This window comes from Bufo gargarizans, chromosome 3 (genome assembly GCF_014858855.1).
Source record: "Bufo gargarizans isolate SCDJY-AF-19 chromosome 3, ASM1485885v1, whole genome shotgun sequence".
NCBI lineage: Eukaryota > Metazoa > Chordata > Amphibia > Anura > Bufonidae > Bufo > Bufo gargarizans.
The window spans coordinates 236,061,975-236,076,465 of record NC_058082.1 but is presented as its reverse complement, the minus strand read 5'-3'; the positions used below and the strand labels follow the sequence as shown (position 1 = coordinate 236,076,465).

Below are 14,491 nucleotides of genomic sequence, written 5' to 3'. Positions count from 1 at the left end.
TCTTCCAGGGAAAGCTGGGTGAGATATAAGGAATCCAGCAAAGCTGAGTATCTCTAATAAGTAGTTTGCTAGGGGCCTTAGTAAGTCCTGTTTTTAGGTCAGGATTTTTATGGAATGGTGGGCAGGTTGGTAGTGGGGCCTATCATTCCCTTCCTAGCCAGTAAAATATTTCTTTATAACACAAGACCAGCTCCTTACTGGGCTAGTTAGGTGCAAAGTGTGAACTAGAGAAGGGGCCTTCTGAGGAGAAAGACCCTGTCTGGAGAGACTGTTACCATGATTTCTGGCCTCAAAGTGGACATTTATTCCTAGGGTTAGGAAACACGTTAATTTTCCATTTAAGTGAATAGAATGAGTAGTTATAATTACACTGCACCGCTGCTACACTGGAGATGACGTGCAGATAAACTGTAAAGGACCTGTCACACCCTCACAGAAGCGCGACCAGATGCATACCTTCACAGCAGCATCATCACTCTGACGCTGGTTTCCTTTTTCTTCTAGAATCTCCTATTCAGTCACTATTGAACCTATCATTGTATTGGTACCTGGTAGCAGTGACCTGTTATGGGGAGAGGTCCCCAGGTGAGGTGACATTCTATTGACAGTGACCACTTAGGACTGCCCACCTGAAAGAGTAATATGGCTGCTTGGTGGTGGACTGGGTTCAATAATTCAGTTCATGTCTAGTTTTTTTCTTCCATTGGAGGTAAAGATTGGGACATACACCTTTGATGGAAGGTTGCAATGAATGCCAGAGGGTAGATATACAGTTCAATGGGTCAGCCATTACCTCCCACTGTTAGGAAAAATATACTGCAGTATGTGTTTTTTACTGTATACAAAAAAAGCAGCATGGTTTCCCATACAGTAAGATCCCCTAGCACACGACTCATTTTTTTTTCCAAGTGGCATCCGTTTTTATAACTGATATCACTTGGATAGAAATAGAACCAATGTATTCCAATGGCATAATGTACACTAGAGTATCCGGTCTGATATTTTTAGATTTATGTTTTCACCCATGAGGCCTCTTGCAGTCTATTGGATCAGTGAAAACCCCAATACACTCAGAAACACCACACTGCAGAATGATAGGTTCATTCTTGATGGATCTCTGCAGACATCACTCAGCCTCCCTCATCTTGTCCAATGTCCATGCATCCCACCCGCAAGAGTTTATTACAATAGTAGTGTACACAAGGAGACCGCCCCCAGCCAGCAACATCTTCCTCTTGTCTAAGCGACGTTGTGACGTCACTGGGCGGGGCTCGCTGTGAATGGACGGTGAACCTGACGCAGCGATTGGCTACGGCCGTGGATACCTCTTATTCTGGTCGTATCTTCCCGTGAAGAGGAAGCGAGGATTGGTCCTGTCAGCCGGCCCCTCCTTGTGTTCGGGAGGACACACAGTTGCTATGGAAATAGACATGGCAGCCAATAGCCATAGCAGGTGTGAGGTGACGCGCCGGAGGCGAGGCTTCGGAGCTCAGCGAGGAGGGGTGTTGCAAGGCCGGCGCGATACGCCGGGGGCGGCTAGCGGATAAGCACCGCTCAGTGGGCGCAAGAGGCGGAGGGGGGGCAGGTCTCCGGGTACCGGGCCAAGCAGCCCGGCCTCTTTCCCATGCCTCGGGAAGCCGCTGCAGAGGGGCGGCGGCGACGACGGAGGAGGAGGCGGAGAAGCGGCGTGGTGTGAGGAGCGTTGCATGCCGCCGGGGAGCGGAGGGGGACGATGCGCGAGTATAAGGTGGTGGTCCTAGGGAGCGGCGGGGTCGGTAAGTCGGCTCTGACCGTGCAGTTCGTGACCGGAACATTCATCGAGAAGTACGACCCGACGATTGAGGACTTCTATCGTAAGGAGATCGAGGTGGACTCGTCCCCCTCCGTGCTGGAGATCCTTGACACGGCCGGTACCGAGCAGTTCGCATCTATGCGGGATCTGTACATCAAGAACGGGCAAGGCTTCATCCTGGTGTACAGCCTGGTGAACCAGCAGAGCTTCCAGGACATCAAGCCCATGAGGGACCAGATCATCCGCGTCAAAAGGTGGGGGTCCCGGGGTATTGGGGAGCCCAGTCATTGTGCAGGGCGTGGTGCTGTGTGCCAGCAGTGGGATTGGGGCTCTGCAGCTGGCAGCCCCATTGTCCGGGCCCTGGGCCTGTCCTCCATGTATCGGCCTCCGGATGGGTCTTTGTTACCTTCTGAGCATGTCCTGCAGGGTAGTAGATGCCATGGAGGACCTCTTCTCCTCCGATCAGCTGTGGATATTTACATGGCTGCTGTGGTTTGGCTTCTCTATGATGATGGAATGTCAAGAAACATTTAAGGAAATGTCACAGTTAAAGGGGTTTTCTGCAGATGGGTGCAGCCTGTTGATGTGAAATCTGCAGAATACCTCTCGCCTTTTGGATGCCCGCACACGTTGCAGATTGGAAGACGCAGTGCCTAATATAGTGCCAGTAATGAGACCAAGCTCAGGTGCACTCTGCTTTTTTAGCTATGGGGATTTTGAAATCCTCAGCATGTCAATTCTTTGAGGATTTAACGCTTTTTCAGTGCAAGAGAGAGACCTGAGGCAAATCTGTGCCAAAATACGCAAGCAACACGTGTGCTTTCTGGTGCAGAAACAGAAATCCATGCAGAATTTCTGCAAGACAGCCCACACCGTGTGCACGTAGCCTGACTTTGATCCCCCTCTGGTGGTTTTAGCGCTCCCTTGACCACTGTTGTGTCACATCTCTGCGTCACCACAGACTGCTGCTAGCGGAAGATGCAGCCTGGGGGGGGGGGGCACTAAGCTTACAGTCCAGACTTCATTGTATAATGCAAAACATATAACTTGTTTCACTTCCTCGACATTCAAAGGTGTGCTTGCAGTCAGTGAATGGAAACATTCTTATTTACATCTGTAGACCAAAAACTGGTACAACCCTATTTGCCAACTTGATTTTATTAATTTTTTCTGTAGTTTTCAGTCTAGGCAGTTCTGAGAACTGATACAATTGTAGCAAACTCTCTGCTGCCATTAATCAGATCTTGGAAATGAACCATTGAAATAGAAAATATTTTAGAATTATATTAATAATGTAAATGTGAGCGGCAGTAATTCCGCACGGACACTGCTCAGTAGCCTTCTGCTTCCCGGCTCTGTCCACTGTTATGTTTCCTGCGGTGGCTGCGTCCATCTGATCATGGGGTTTGTCAGATGTTGGGCCCCCCCACTGATCTGATATTGATTACCTATCCTGAATACCTAAAAGGCGCACAACCCCTTTAAAAGGGTTGCCGGACACTACTGCATCCAGTCACTGGCCTCAGCAATATACAGCACCGCAGAGACCACTGAATGACTGCAGTGATCACATGGAGTATACAGGCACGTCACTACTGCAGCCAAACTCCAGCGGGGGGGATCGGAGCTGCATCAGGGGATGAAAACCGCAGGTATATATTCCTTTATTTTATCACAATTGCTGGTTTGGAGGAAATGACAGATGACCCCTGTAACCCCTTCCTGACATCCGCTGTACAAGTACAGAGAATCTATGGAGTTTATGGTGCTGGCTCAGGAGTTGACCCTTTCACAGTTGTGCCCATGATGGGAGATGACTCTGATCAGGGACATTTAACCCCTCATACTGTGGTCAATTGTGACCACAGCATCTGAGAGGTCATTTAGAAGAGGAACCCTGCAAAGACTGAATGAACGAGGCCTTTGGTTAAGGTTGCTGGGATGCTTATGAAGGCTCCCAGTCCTGCCATTGTAAGGTTCTTAGTGAAGTCCTTATTGAGCCTTGCCTATATTTTCACACTCGCTTTGGAGCACCTACTAGCAGCACATTTCTAGGCTCATTCACTGCTTGGCGTGGGATTCATCTAACATGAGCATTTGTCAGACTGAATAAAGGGTGGCGCCGGAACTGCCTGCCGGATTCGGTAATCTGAACGCAAATGGATGCATTTGTGAGACGAATGCAGATCCGTCTCACAATTGCATTGTGATACCCAATCAGTCTTTCCGGTTTTCATCCGGAAAACCGGATCTGGTATTTATTTTCTTATTTTTAAAGGTATGCGCAGACCGCAAAAGCGGATCCGTTTTGCTGGAACACTTGGGTCTGGATCCGGCATACCGGCAAGTGTTCAGGATTTTTGGCCGGAGACGAAACTGCAGCAAACATAAGAGGGACTGAACTGATGCATACTGAACGGATTGCTCCCCAGGACAGAACTCGATACCGGAAAACAAACGCTAGTGTGAAAGTACATCGGTGCTCTTGCCCAACAAGTGATAGTCTTGTGTGTAGAAATATGTATGTCCTAGAAGTATTATTGCAACCTCCGTGCAAAAGACATGATTCCCCCCCCCCCCCCCCCCCCCCCCCCAGTTTGCAGGCCAGCAAACTGAATGAACAGCTAGCTTTGTAGTCATTGCAGGGGCTTTCAGCAGTGGACAGAGGTCAGCATGAGCACACAGACCAATCTCCTGGTATGCAATCCCATACACAGCAAGTGTAAGCCTTTCTATCATACATGTTTAGTGACTAAGTTTACTCTGTTTAAATCTGGCCCTTAGTTTTTACCCCTCTGCGCACCTCAATGTATCTATGGTATAGAGCTCAGAAGTTGAGAGGCTAATTTCTCACATTTAACAGTCTATTGCATCTGAGCAGTTAGAGGGGAGGGGGTCCCCTCTGTTCCCCCCCAACCTCTCCCCATCCAGCCTGCTATGTTAGGATTCATATGATGCCAATACAATGCAATGCAGAAGTATTACGGTGTAGAATGTGCAATCATTTGATCGCTTGTACACAAGTCCCCTAGTGTGGGACTAAAATAATCTAAATAAGTTAACTTTTTTTTAAAAGAATATTAAAAAAAGCACATGTTAAAAAGCCATTTTCCCATGTATTATACAAAAAAGAAATTTCTTTTGCCGCATCTGAAAATGTCCAAACATTAAGACATGTTTATCTCACACGGTGAATTCCGTCATTGAAAAGTGCCATTAAAAAACTATAAAAATGGATTACGGTAATTTTACTGACCCACAGAATAAGACCATATTATTTAATGGTATAATGAAGGCAATTATTTTTTCTATTCCACCCAAAAAAGTAGTTTTTTACAGTTTTGCAGTACATTATATGGAATGATAGAGGAAATGTGTCTTTAGAAAAAGAGTTATTGTTTAATTCCTGTTTGTTAAACATATTTTTTGAAGAGTTTTTGGTGATATTTTTAATTTTCTGTGTATCTATCATGGGCATTCACTCTGGTAGTTAGGACTAGTGGGTGCAGTATAGAGACAAAGTGCACAGTTCTTGAATCAAACAGCAGTGTTTATTCACACATAGGTGTATCACAAAACGCAGGTGGCTTGGTGTTTGTTCACACACAAGGAAAGTCCATAAACAATAAGTCACCTTTTCTCCTGGGTGTTAATTCACACCCTGTTAGCAGTTCAGCCTCATCAAGTCCATAGGCAGCCTGCTCGCCTTTAGAGGGCCTGGGTCCTCCAGCCCGGCTCAAACCTCAAATCCCAGCACAGCCCTCAGTTCACAGCACACAGACTCCTGAGAGGGGAGGTAAATCCACACACCTGGCAGTGCTGGCTGGTTTTTATGCCTGGCAAAACCCGACCTAGAACATGGGGAGTAGTCACCCACCCAGCACTTTGACTACTCCCAGTAAGAGCAGTCCAGGATCAGCTATGACAGCCATGCTAAATCTCAAGGTGTCAATTAGCAATAGCTGCTGCTGACACATAAAATACCTCAGTGACACATACCTTCCATCCCCGATGATTTTGGGTACCTTCTTACACTATTTTTATGAAAATGTTAAAAATCCTGTGGTTTTTGCACTGGGCACTGAACCTAATAGGTACCTCTTCTTGGTCTGTAAGATTTGAATGACATTTATCATATAACACAGGATTCACCATTTGCGATAGGTGATTGTCAAAGCTAATCTATTCTTTCCTTGTACAATGACCTCTGCACAGATCACAGAGCATGCCCAGAAAACTCACCCATAGAAGTGAATGAGGTCCCCCCAGATTATTGTGTCTATGGCTCATGGTGGATGCTGTAAAGCAGATCTCTAAATTATATAAAAACCAGCTTAGGCAAGATGGATGGCAGCTGCTTAAATTATGTTTAGGAAATGCTTCTTAAAAAAAAATACAACTGGTTCTGCAAAAAAACTCCTCATACAGCTATATGACGTAAAAAACAAAGTTTATGGCTTTGGGGGAGGGGGCGAGTAAAATGATTGGCTAGGACTAGAAACAGCAGCTGATCACCGCAGGTTCAGCTGACTAAACTGTTGCCAGCTATTTATATATTTTCATTAATGCTCAGTGACACATTCTGGGACGGAGTTACTAATCCTGTAGACACTGCAGCTTAGGCATGCTGAATGGTAAGTTTGGTATATGGCAGAACACTTTGGCCCAACTTTATACCACCTATTTGTTGGCTTACTTTGCTACAGAATTTATTGCCATAATTTTGATTAAAAATTATGTATGTTAGGCTAGGACTACATGGTGACGCATCGCAGAAAAGTTGTGCAACTTGCTGTCGGGCAGCTATTTTAGAACTGTGATTTAGCTGTACAAAGACGGCCAAGTCATAGGCGAGTTGTGTGTTGCACACACCTTACATTAAAGTCAGTGGAGTGAACGACGCGTGTGATCTGAGACGCAAAATCTATCAGGTCTGGATTTTTTAGAAGTGTTTGCAGTAAATGCATGTTGTGTGACACTTTATAACAGCTTGACAGTCATTGGGTCAAATGTCACATGACACGTCGCTGTGTAGTCTTAAGCCATGCTCTGTTTCCACTAAGCCACATCCCCTTGGTACAGCTAGGTGCTAGGAATTTTTCGAAAAACTAAATGCTTTGCAACAAGGTGTCTGTGCAATCGCTTTAAATGAGGACCTCTATCTCCTGAGGTTTCAGATGGCTTTAAATAGTCTGTAAAACACGGTTTGTGTGCCAGCCTCATTTCTTCAACCAACTGCTGCTCATTTGACCTGAACTCAATGCATCCTGGGAATCAATAATGCTCTGAGTCCAGCATGGATCTGCTTTCCTGTGCTCACAGCATTATTTGAGTGTTGGACAGTAGTAGACCCAGCTAGGGGTGGGCGGTATAGGCGATATGCGATATAAATTTGTGTCACGTTATGGATTTTGTGCATATTGCTGGACCGCGATATGACCACAGAGCGGCAGTTCTGATCGGAGTCCCAGCAATGTAATGCTGGCGCTCCCATCGGTTACCATGGCAGCCAGGAGTCACGCTACTGAAGTCCTGGCTGCCATGATATGTCAGTGAGCAGCATTATACTCCGGACGCTCCTTCTTCTGTCTGTGCGGCGCATTGCTAATGCCTATAGCATTAGCAATGCGCCGCACAGACCTATGAGAAGGAGAGCCTGGCGGCCACGGCGCACATGAGTATAATGCTGCTCACTGACATATCATGGCAGCCAGGACTTCAGTAGCGTGACTCCTGGCTGCCATGGTAACCGATGGGAGCGCCAGCATTACATTGCTGGGACTCCGATCGGAACTGCTGCTGCCACCAATGATGTGGGGGGAAGGGGGCCCCTGCCACCAATAATCAATACTGGGGGGGGGGGAGCACTGCTTCTGCCACCAATGATGTGTGGGGGGGGGGGAGGGGGCCCATGAAAGCGACTTATTCCACATGATAGGAAATAAGTGTATGATCTGTGGGCTTCCAACCAATGGGTGCCTGTGTTTACCTTTTTTGAATGGAGTATTGGCCCAATTCTATGGGGCTGCCTTAGATGGCCAAGTACAAGCACTCAGTAGCCCCATAGATGAATGCAAAATTGAAGACGGTCGGCACTCCTCTAGCAGAGTCGTGGTGCTCGCGTCCAGGGTATGAAAGCCCACTCACAATATAGAACAAAGGACCGGCACTTCACTGATGAACGAATCTGTAGCTTTATTGAAGCATGGAGGAAAACAGCGCTGATGCGACACGTGTTTCGGCTCAAGTGTGAGCCTTGACAAAGGCTCACACTTGAGCCGAAACACGTGTCGCATCAGCGCTGTTTTCCTCCATGCTTCAATAAAGCTACAGATTCGTTCATCAGTGAAGTGCCGGTCCTTTGTTCTATATTGTGAGTAGCCCCATAGAGGTGAATGGAATGGCAGAACACTAGCAAGTCCCCCCCACTTCATTCAAATGAAGGAACATGGACCCCGATTTTAGTTGAAGTAAAAAGCGATATAAACATATAGGATGACATATAAAGCTCCATATAGATGTTTCTTGGGCTCAATTGAAACTTATAGCCCAAATGCTGTACGTTGGCCTGTACGGCAACCTATATAGTGCTAGTGTCAGCTACAATATATATGAAGTAATGTGGGAGATTTTCATCCCATGTATGTATTTTGCATCAGAATAAAAGCGAACGAGAAGAAAATGTGGTTTATCCTTTCAAACGCGTGCCCTGAGCAATATTTTGTTAGCTTTACCTTACTGGTACATGATGGACTTGGGGCCATTGATCCATGCATGAAAAGAAGTGCAAAGAAAACTACCGTATTCATCTTACATCAACAAGTTTTGAACCTAGAAGATAAATGCATAGCTGAATCCACATGAGAAAGATGCCCTGGTTGTGTGTGTGTGTGTGTGTGTGTGTATGTATGTATGTATGTATGTATATGTGTGTGTGTATATATATATATATATATATATATATATATGATAATATTTTTTATCTCCCCACCACCACAAGATCACTGGGAAGAGGTGCTTGACACACTCTTAGGGCTCATGCACCCGAGCGTATGTATTTTGCGGTCCACAAAAAACACGGAAGCCGTCCGTGTGCATTCCGTATTTTACGGAACGGCTGGCCCCTAATAGAACAGTACAGTCCTTGTCCGTAATGCGGACAATAATGGGATATGTTCTATGTTTTTGCGGAACGGACATACGGAAGCAAAATGCACACAGAGTAACTTCTGTTTTTTGTTTTTTTTGTGTGGATCCATTGAACTGAATGGTTCCACAAACGGTTTGCAAAAAAAAACGGAACAGACACTGAAAGAAAATACGTTCATGTGCATGAGCCCTTAACTCTTTCAAAACTGGGTCAATTATCATTTTTGCAGTTGTATTTTGTAATGACGCCATGTAATTTGCCATATCTTGTGTTGGGAAAACAGGGAAAAGTTATTTGTGTGGGTGAAATGGGCAGGCAGGGGGCATTTAGATTTTATTTTTATTTTTTCATTATGGCGTCCACTGCACACAATAAATATTTTCTTGGAAAAGTTATTTTATATTTATGAGGTCTCATGGACTCATAAATAAGCGAGACTCGGGAAGCTCCTGAGTTTTCTCTGATGTGTACAGCCAGCATTAAGCACTGCTGGTCTATATTAGCTGAAAAGTGTCACCTGAAATCTGCATGTCTGACACTACTTTATGCCCTCAGACAAGGTGGCTGCCTCCATAGACAGAAAATTTAAAAAACAATCTACAATCAGAAATTACAAATATATATATTTTTAATTAGTAAAAGAATGTAGGTAATACATTTCTATTGTATTTTATAGATGTAGGCAAATCATCCATTAACATTTAGACTGCTTACATGAGGTGAATAACTCTTAGTTATGCTTACCAGTAACTGGGTTTCCTGAAATATGCTGTTGTGGAGACTTCCAGGAAACCCAGTTACTAGTAAGTGTAATTGCATGTTTTCCTAGTCCTCTCCATGATATCATCCCTGAGATATGCCACTGAATAAAATTTAGGGAGGGACCTAAACTGAAGTGGGTGGTAACACTCAAAGTAGACAAGGTAAAATATCCTCCAATACTGCATACCTCTCTTACAACAGAAGATTTTCAACCAGGAGATGGGCATTACCTAGATCGTTTTAAAGGGGTTGTCTCATCATGGACAGTGGGGGCATATCGCTAGGATATGCCCACATTCTTATAGGCGCGGGTCCCGCTTGGACCTGCACCTATATCGAGAATGGAGCCCCGCAAGTAAGGGAGGGCACATGCGCAGCCTCCCTCCGTTCATTCTCTATGGCGCCAGCGATAATAGCTGAGCATGCGCGGTATGCTCCTTTTCACTTATGAGGAGGTGGCTTGGTGGTGGCCGGACCGGAGTCCTCCAGACACCACCTTGTGGGGCTCCGTTCAAGATATAGGTGCGGGTCCCAGCGGTTGGACCTGCACCTATAAGACAATGGGGGCATATCCTAGCGATATGCCCCCATTGTCAAAGATGAGACAACCCCTTTAATGCCTGCAGAAAGACTTCCCTCAGAAAAAGATGACCAACCTTTGCTAGAACTGGTTTTTGTTTTTTTAGAAAATTTCTGTGATATAGGGTAGACTGTTTTCTATGTAAGCTTTCAGGCAGCCAGATGATCTAACACCCAGTAAGCACAAAGGCTCTAGGCCTGTGATGGCTAAGCTCTGGCACTCCCAGCTGTGGTAAAACCATGACTCCAAAGATGTACACTTGCTTGACTGTTCTCAGAACTCCATAGAAATGAGTAGATCGACATTCCAGCTGTGGTAAACTACGACTCCCAGCATGATCTACTAATTTCTATGGAGTTCTGAGAACAGCCAAGCAAGTGTACATCTTGGGAGTCATGGTTTTACCACAGCTGGAGTGCCGGAGGTTGCTGATACCTACTCTAGGCTATGGCCTGGCTGAGGTGCCACACTTCGCTGGCAAGCATGGTGGGCCAGAGGCAGGCACAATGTTTCTGCAGTTAAGCAGAAGCCAGCAAACCAACCTTAAGAAAACTCTGTTCACAGCTAAAAACTAATCGCGTGTACATTACCCAAGGACTAACAAAACCATATTAAACAAAAATCTAGCCCTGTCTAATGAACACCCCTAATAGCTTAGTAGACACTAGGGAGGGGGAATAAAAGTATAGAAAGTTCTGACAACTGCTCATAGCTTTTTCGTATGGGATAAATATTTCTGTATTTTAATAGTACAGGCATTTTTGCACGCGGTGGTGCCCATGATTTGTGTTCAAATTCCACACCAACTCGTGCAGATTTCAGTGTGTAACGGCTGTGAATTTCTACAGGAGACACAGAGGCACTTTTATTTTGTCTGGAGCACTGTATCTGCGTAGTCTGTTAAGTCCTTGGCGCCTGCACCATTAATCCTGGTGTGGGCAGCAGGGACTGAACAGAGCCCAACAGCATCACTGAGATGAAGCCTATCCTGTCTGCTTAATCCCTTAGATACCACTGACTGGAGCATCTAGGGAGAGTAATAGACTATAATGCACAGATATACAAGGTATACTAATGCATTCTAAATACGTCCCCTAGTGAGACTAAAGGATAATTAAAGGTTAATAACTTTTTTTTAAAAAAATTTTTAAATACAGCTATTCTCTTGACAACTTATAACATTTGACAAAATAGATTAGAAATTGCTCGCAATGAATTTAGTAGTTCTGTATTTGACTGCCAGCACTGTTCAGATTGGAACGAGCTCTGGAAATATTTAGAAAATGACCTTTTTATATAAAATATTTTTTTTAAAGAATGTGATGGTATTTTTAATTTTACACTATTTCTATAAATAAAATCCTGCAGTTTTCACACTGGCCACTATGCCTAATAATAGGCGCCACAGATCACTTTACTGCAGTTACCTGCTTATCATTACAGGCAGGATTAGAATGACATCACCTATGTAAACAGAGAACGCAGGATCCAACATTCACAATGGGTGATTGTCAAAGCTTCTCAGCTCCCTCCTAACCTATGCCCAGGTTACAAAGCATGTCAGAAAACTCCCCCATAGAAGTCATTTGAAGTCCCCCCCCCCCCCTGTCCATTGAGTCTATGGCTCATGAGGCTGCTGTAAAGCAATTCTCTAAGTGCTGTTAATACCAACTTGGGGAAGATGGCTGCCCCCATAATCATGTTTAGAAAAGAAGGAAGTGTTTCTATCTGGTTTTAACTGGCAAAAAAAAAAAAGACATTTCATTTAACTCGACACTTTATTTTGTATTTACATGGCTTTTTGTCAAATCCAATCTGCCAGATATGCTGGACTATGCAAAGTATTTAATGTGCTATGAAGGTTATTCCCAACCTTTATTACTGTGCACGAACCGCTGAAAAATGTTGTTCTACCACAAGATCCTATTGTGGAACCCTTCTTGAAAAATTGGGCCCAGGCTCAACAGTACTGGACATCTGTAGTGGATAACAGAGCTGACGATGGTGCATATTATTTGCATTTGTGGTTTATTAGTTCTGTGTGCAATGATAAGAGTTTTTAATGAAATTATAAATGCATTTGTTCTAGAAAGTAAAGCCCTTTTACATAGGCCGAGGCTTATACATTTGTTTCCGATCATTGACCCATGTAAACACACCCAGCCATTAGCCAACAAGGGGGAACGGCTTGTTTGTCCTTGATCACATGCTAACATAAAATTTGGTGCGGTACACCTCCTCTTGTGAATATGGGATGTTATGCCTATATAATGTGACTGAGAGGAGGAGCTTGAATTAGCAATCTGGAGAGCAATCGTTCATTCAGTCCCCTCCCGATTAAAGTAAACGAGTGCCAATTGATATATCATTGTTATGGACAATTTATCTGCTTGTGTTAGGTGATCCCAAGTCATGAGTAAAAGTTTCTCTGGTGGACCCATGATACATCAGTCTTCAATAACCACCAGTAGAAAAAAACGTATCCTGTTATTCCAGTCACAACACTGCTACCAACTTATATTGCCAATAATCTTTGAGATGTGTTCATCACATTGGACATCAGGCTCTTAGTGGAGCATTATGCCTCATTTGTGTTTCTAGTGTTATATATATTCATTCAATGTAATTTCTGTTTCCTTACAGATATGAAAAGGTGCCAGTAATCTTGGTTGGCAACAAAGTTGACTTAGAAAGTGAACGTGAGGTATCATCCAGCGAAGGACGTGCCTTGGCTGAAGACTGGGGATGTCCTTTCATGGAAACATCAGCAAAAAGTAAAACTATGGTGGATGAGCTCTTTGCAGAAATTGTGAGGCAAATGAACTATGCAGCCCAGCCAGATAAAGATGACCCTTGCTGTTCTGCGTGCAATATACAATAGAGGTTTTATGTAATTTAGGTAGACATGACTATTTTAGCCTCAAAGGTTTAAATAAAAGTTTTAATTTTTTTCCATGTGTTTACCCAAAGAAAAGCTTTGCAAGAGGACTGCATCTGAAACATGATTACTGTATGGACAACCCATCTTGATCTGTAGTGTGGAGAATTACTGAAAAGGTAATTTGTGGCATTCATTTCTACAGCTGACACAGCAATCATGTTCCACCACGTGAACGATGTAGATTGCAACAGGACTCTATTCCTACAAGATAAAGGTAAGACCATGCATGAAGTGGCAACCTCAACTACTGCAAGCATTCTTCCTGAACTGGACAGCAAGGGGCACTTACATTTACGAAGCTGACTGACATCCATCCCATTGTGTTTCTGACAAAACAAAAATTCTAACCCATCTGCATTACCCCCAAAAGGATGAGGAAGTAACTAAATACAGAAGATGAAGACTTTGAACATGGGACAGTCATGTTTTGGGAAATTAAGCCATGTTGCACCCAGTTGAGGGAGCCAGGTTTTTCGGTATGCTTCCCATTGATTACGGACCTCAATATTTTTGACGTGGTTCTCACTATGTTATTGGCTTGTTTCTATTTAGCGTAACAATTTGACTGAAGTTAATAAGATTTTTTCTTTATTTTTATTTTTTAAACTTGATGCTGACAGGCCATTGTGAAGTGAATGTTGACGTGACAAGGTGCTGAAGATACGCCGTTTCATTTAGGTCTGACACAAGTATTTGCATGGGCAACTGCACACAAATGCAAATTACCTGCTTAATTTTGTTCGAAACAATTTCAATGGATTTACAATTTGAGGGCAGAAAAATCAATATTGCATATGGTCATTAAAAAAGAACCACCCATACTCTGCTAAACCTAGCATCATCTTATGTTTGGTAGAATAGTTTTCTTTTGTGAGAGTGAGAAGCTGTGTGAATGTACCGTACATTTGTTTTCTGGTTTACAATTATCGTATTTGAGCTGAGGTTCATTGTATTTGCTCCACAGTGTAAAATGTGTACAATGAACTATCCCAGAGAAGTGCTTTCTTGTGGCTCAGAATAGGATGTGTTATGTCACACAAAAAAATCTCCCCCCACCCCCCACCCCCCATTGGCTGCTTTTGAAGAAGGACACTGGGCTGTAACAAATTTTAGCACGTTTAGATATGTTATGTTATGTTTCCTTACCTACAAGATTTGTTTTCTTTCCCATTTCTGCTCTGCCTAAATTCCCAATTCAATCTATAATTTTTAACCCTTTATTTTTGTGCAGTGGAGTAAAATGAACAGAATGCGCTATGTTGTTCA

The 14,491-nt window shown here is 43.9% G+C and overlaps 1 protein-coding gene across 1 annotated transcript; it reads left to right on the top strand.

The window, feature by feature from the left end:
• The first annotated feature begins 1,486 nt into the window (after positions 1 to 1,486).
• RAP2A (RAP2A, member of RAS oncogene family) lies at positions 1,487 to 14,253 on the top strand. The gene is made up of 2 exons (XM_044285361.1): positions 1,487 to 2,046; positions 12,928 to 14,253. The coding sequence occupies exons 1-2, from the start codon at positions 1,733 to 1,735 to the stop codon at positions 13,163 to 13,165; spliced, it is 552 nt and encodes a 183-aa protein (XP_044141296.1). The 5' UTR covers positions 1,487 to 1,732; the 3' UTR covers positions 13,166 to 14,253.
• The last annotated feature ends 238 nt before the right edge of the window (positions 14,254 to 14,491 follow it).

Coding starts and splice junctions, on each gene's coding strand:
- RAP2A (XM_044285361.1), top strand. CDS start 1,733: ATGCGCGAGTATAAGGTGGTGGTCCTAGGGAGCGGCGGGGTCGGTAAG. Junction 2,047..12,927: donor CAGATCATCCGCGTCAAAAG/GTGGGGGTCCCG, acceptor GTTTCCTTACAG/ATATGAAAAGGTGCCAGTAA.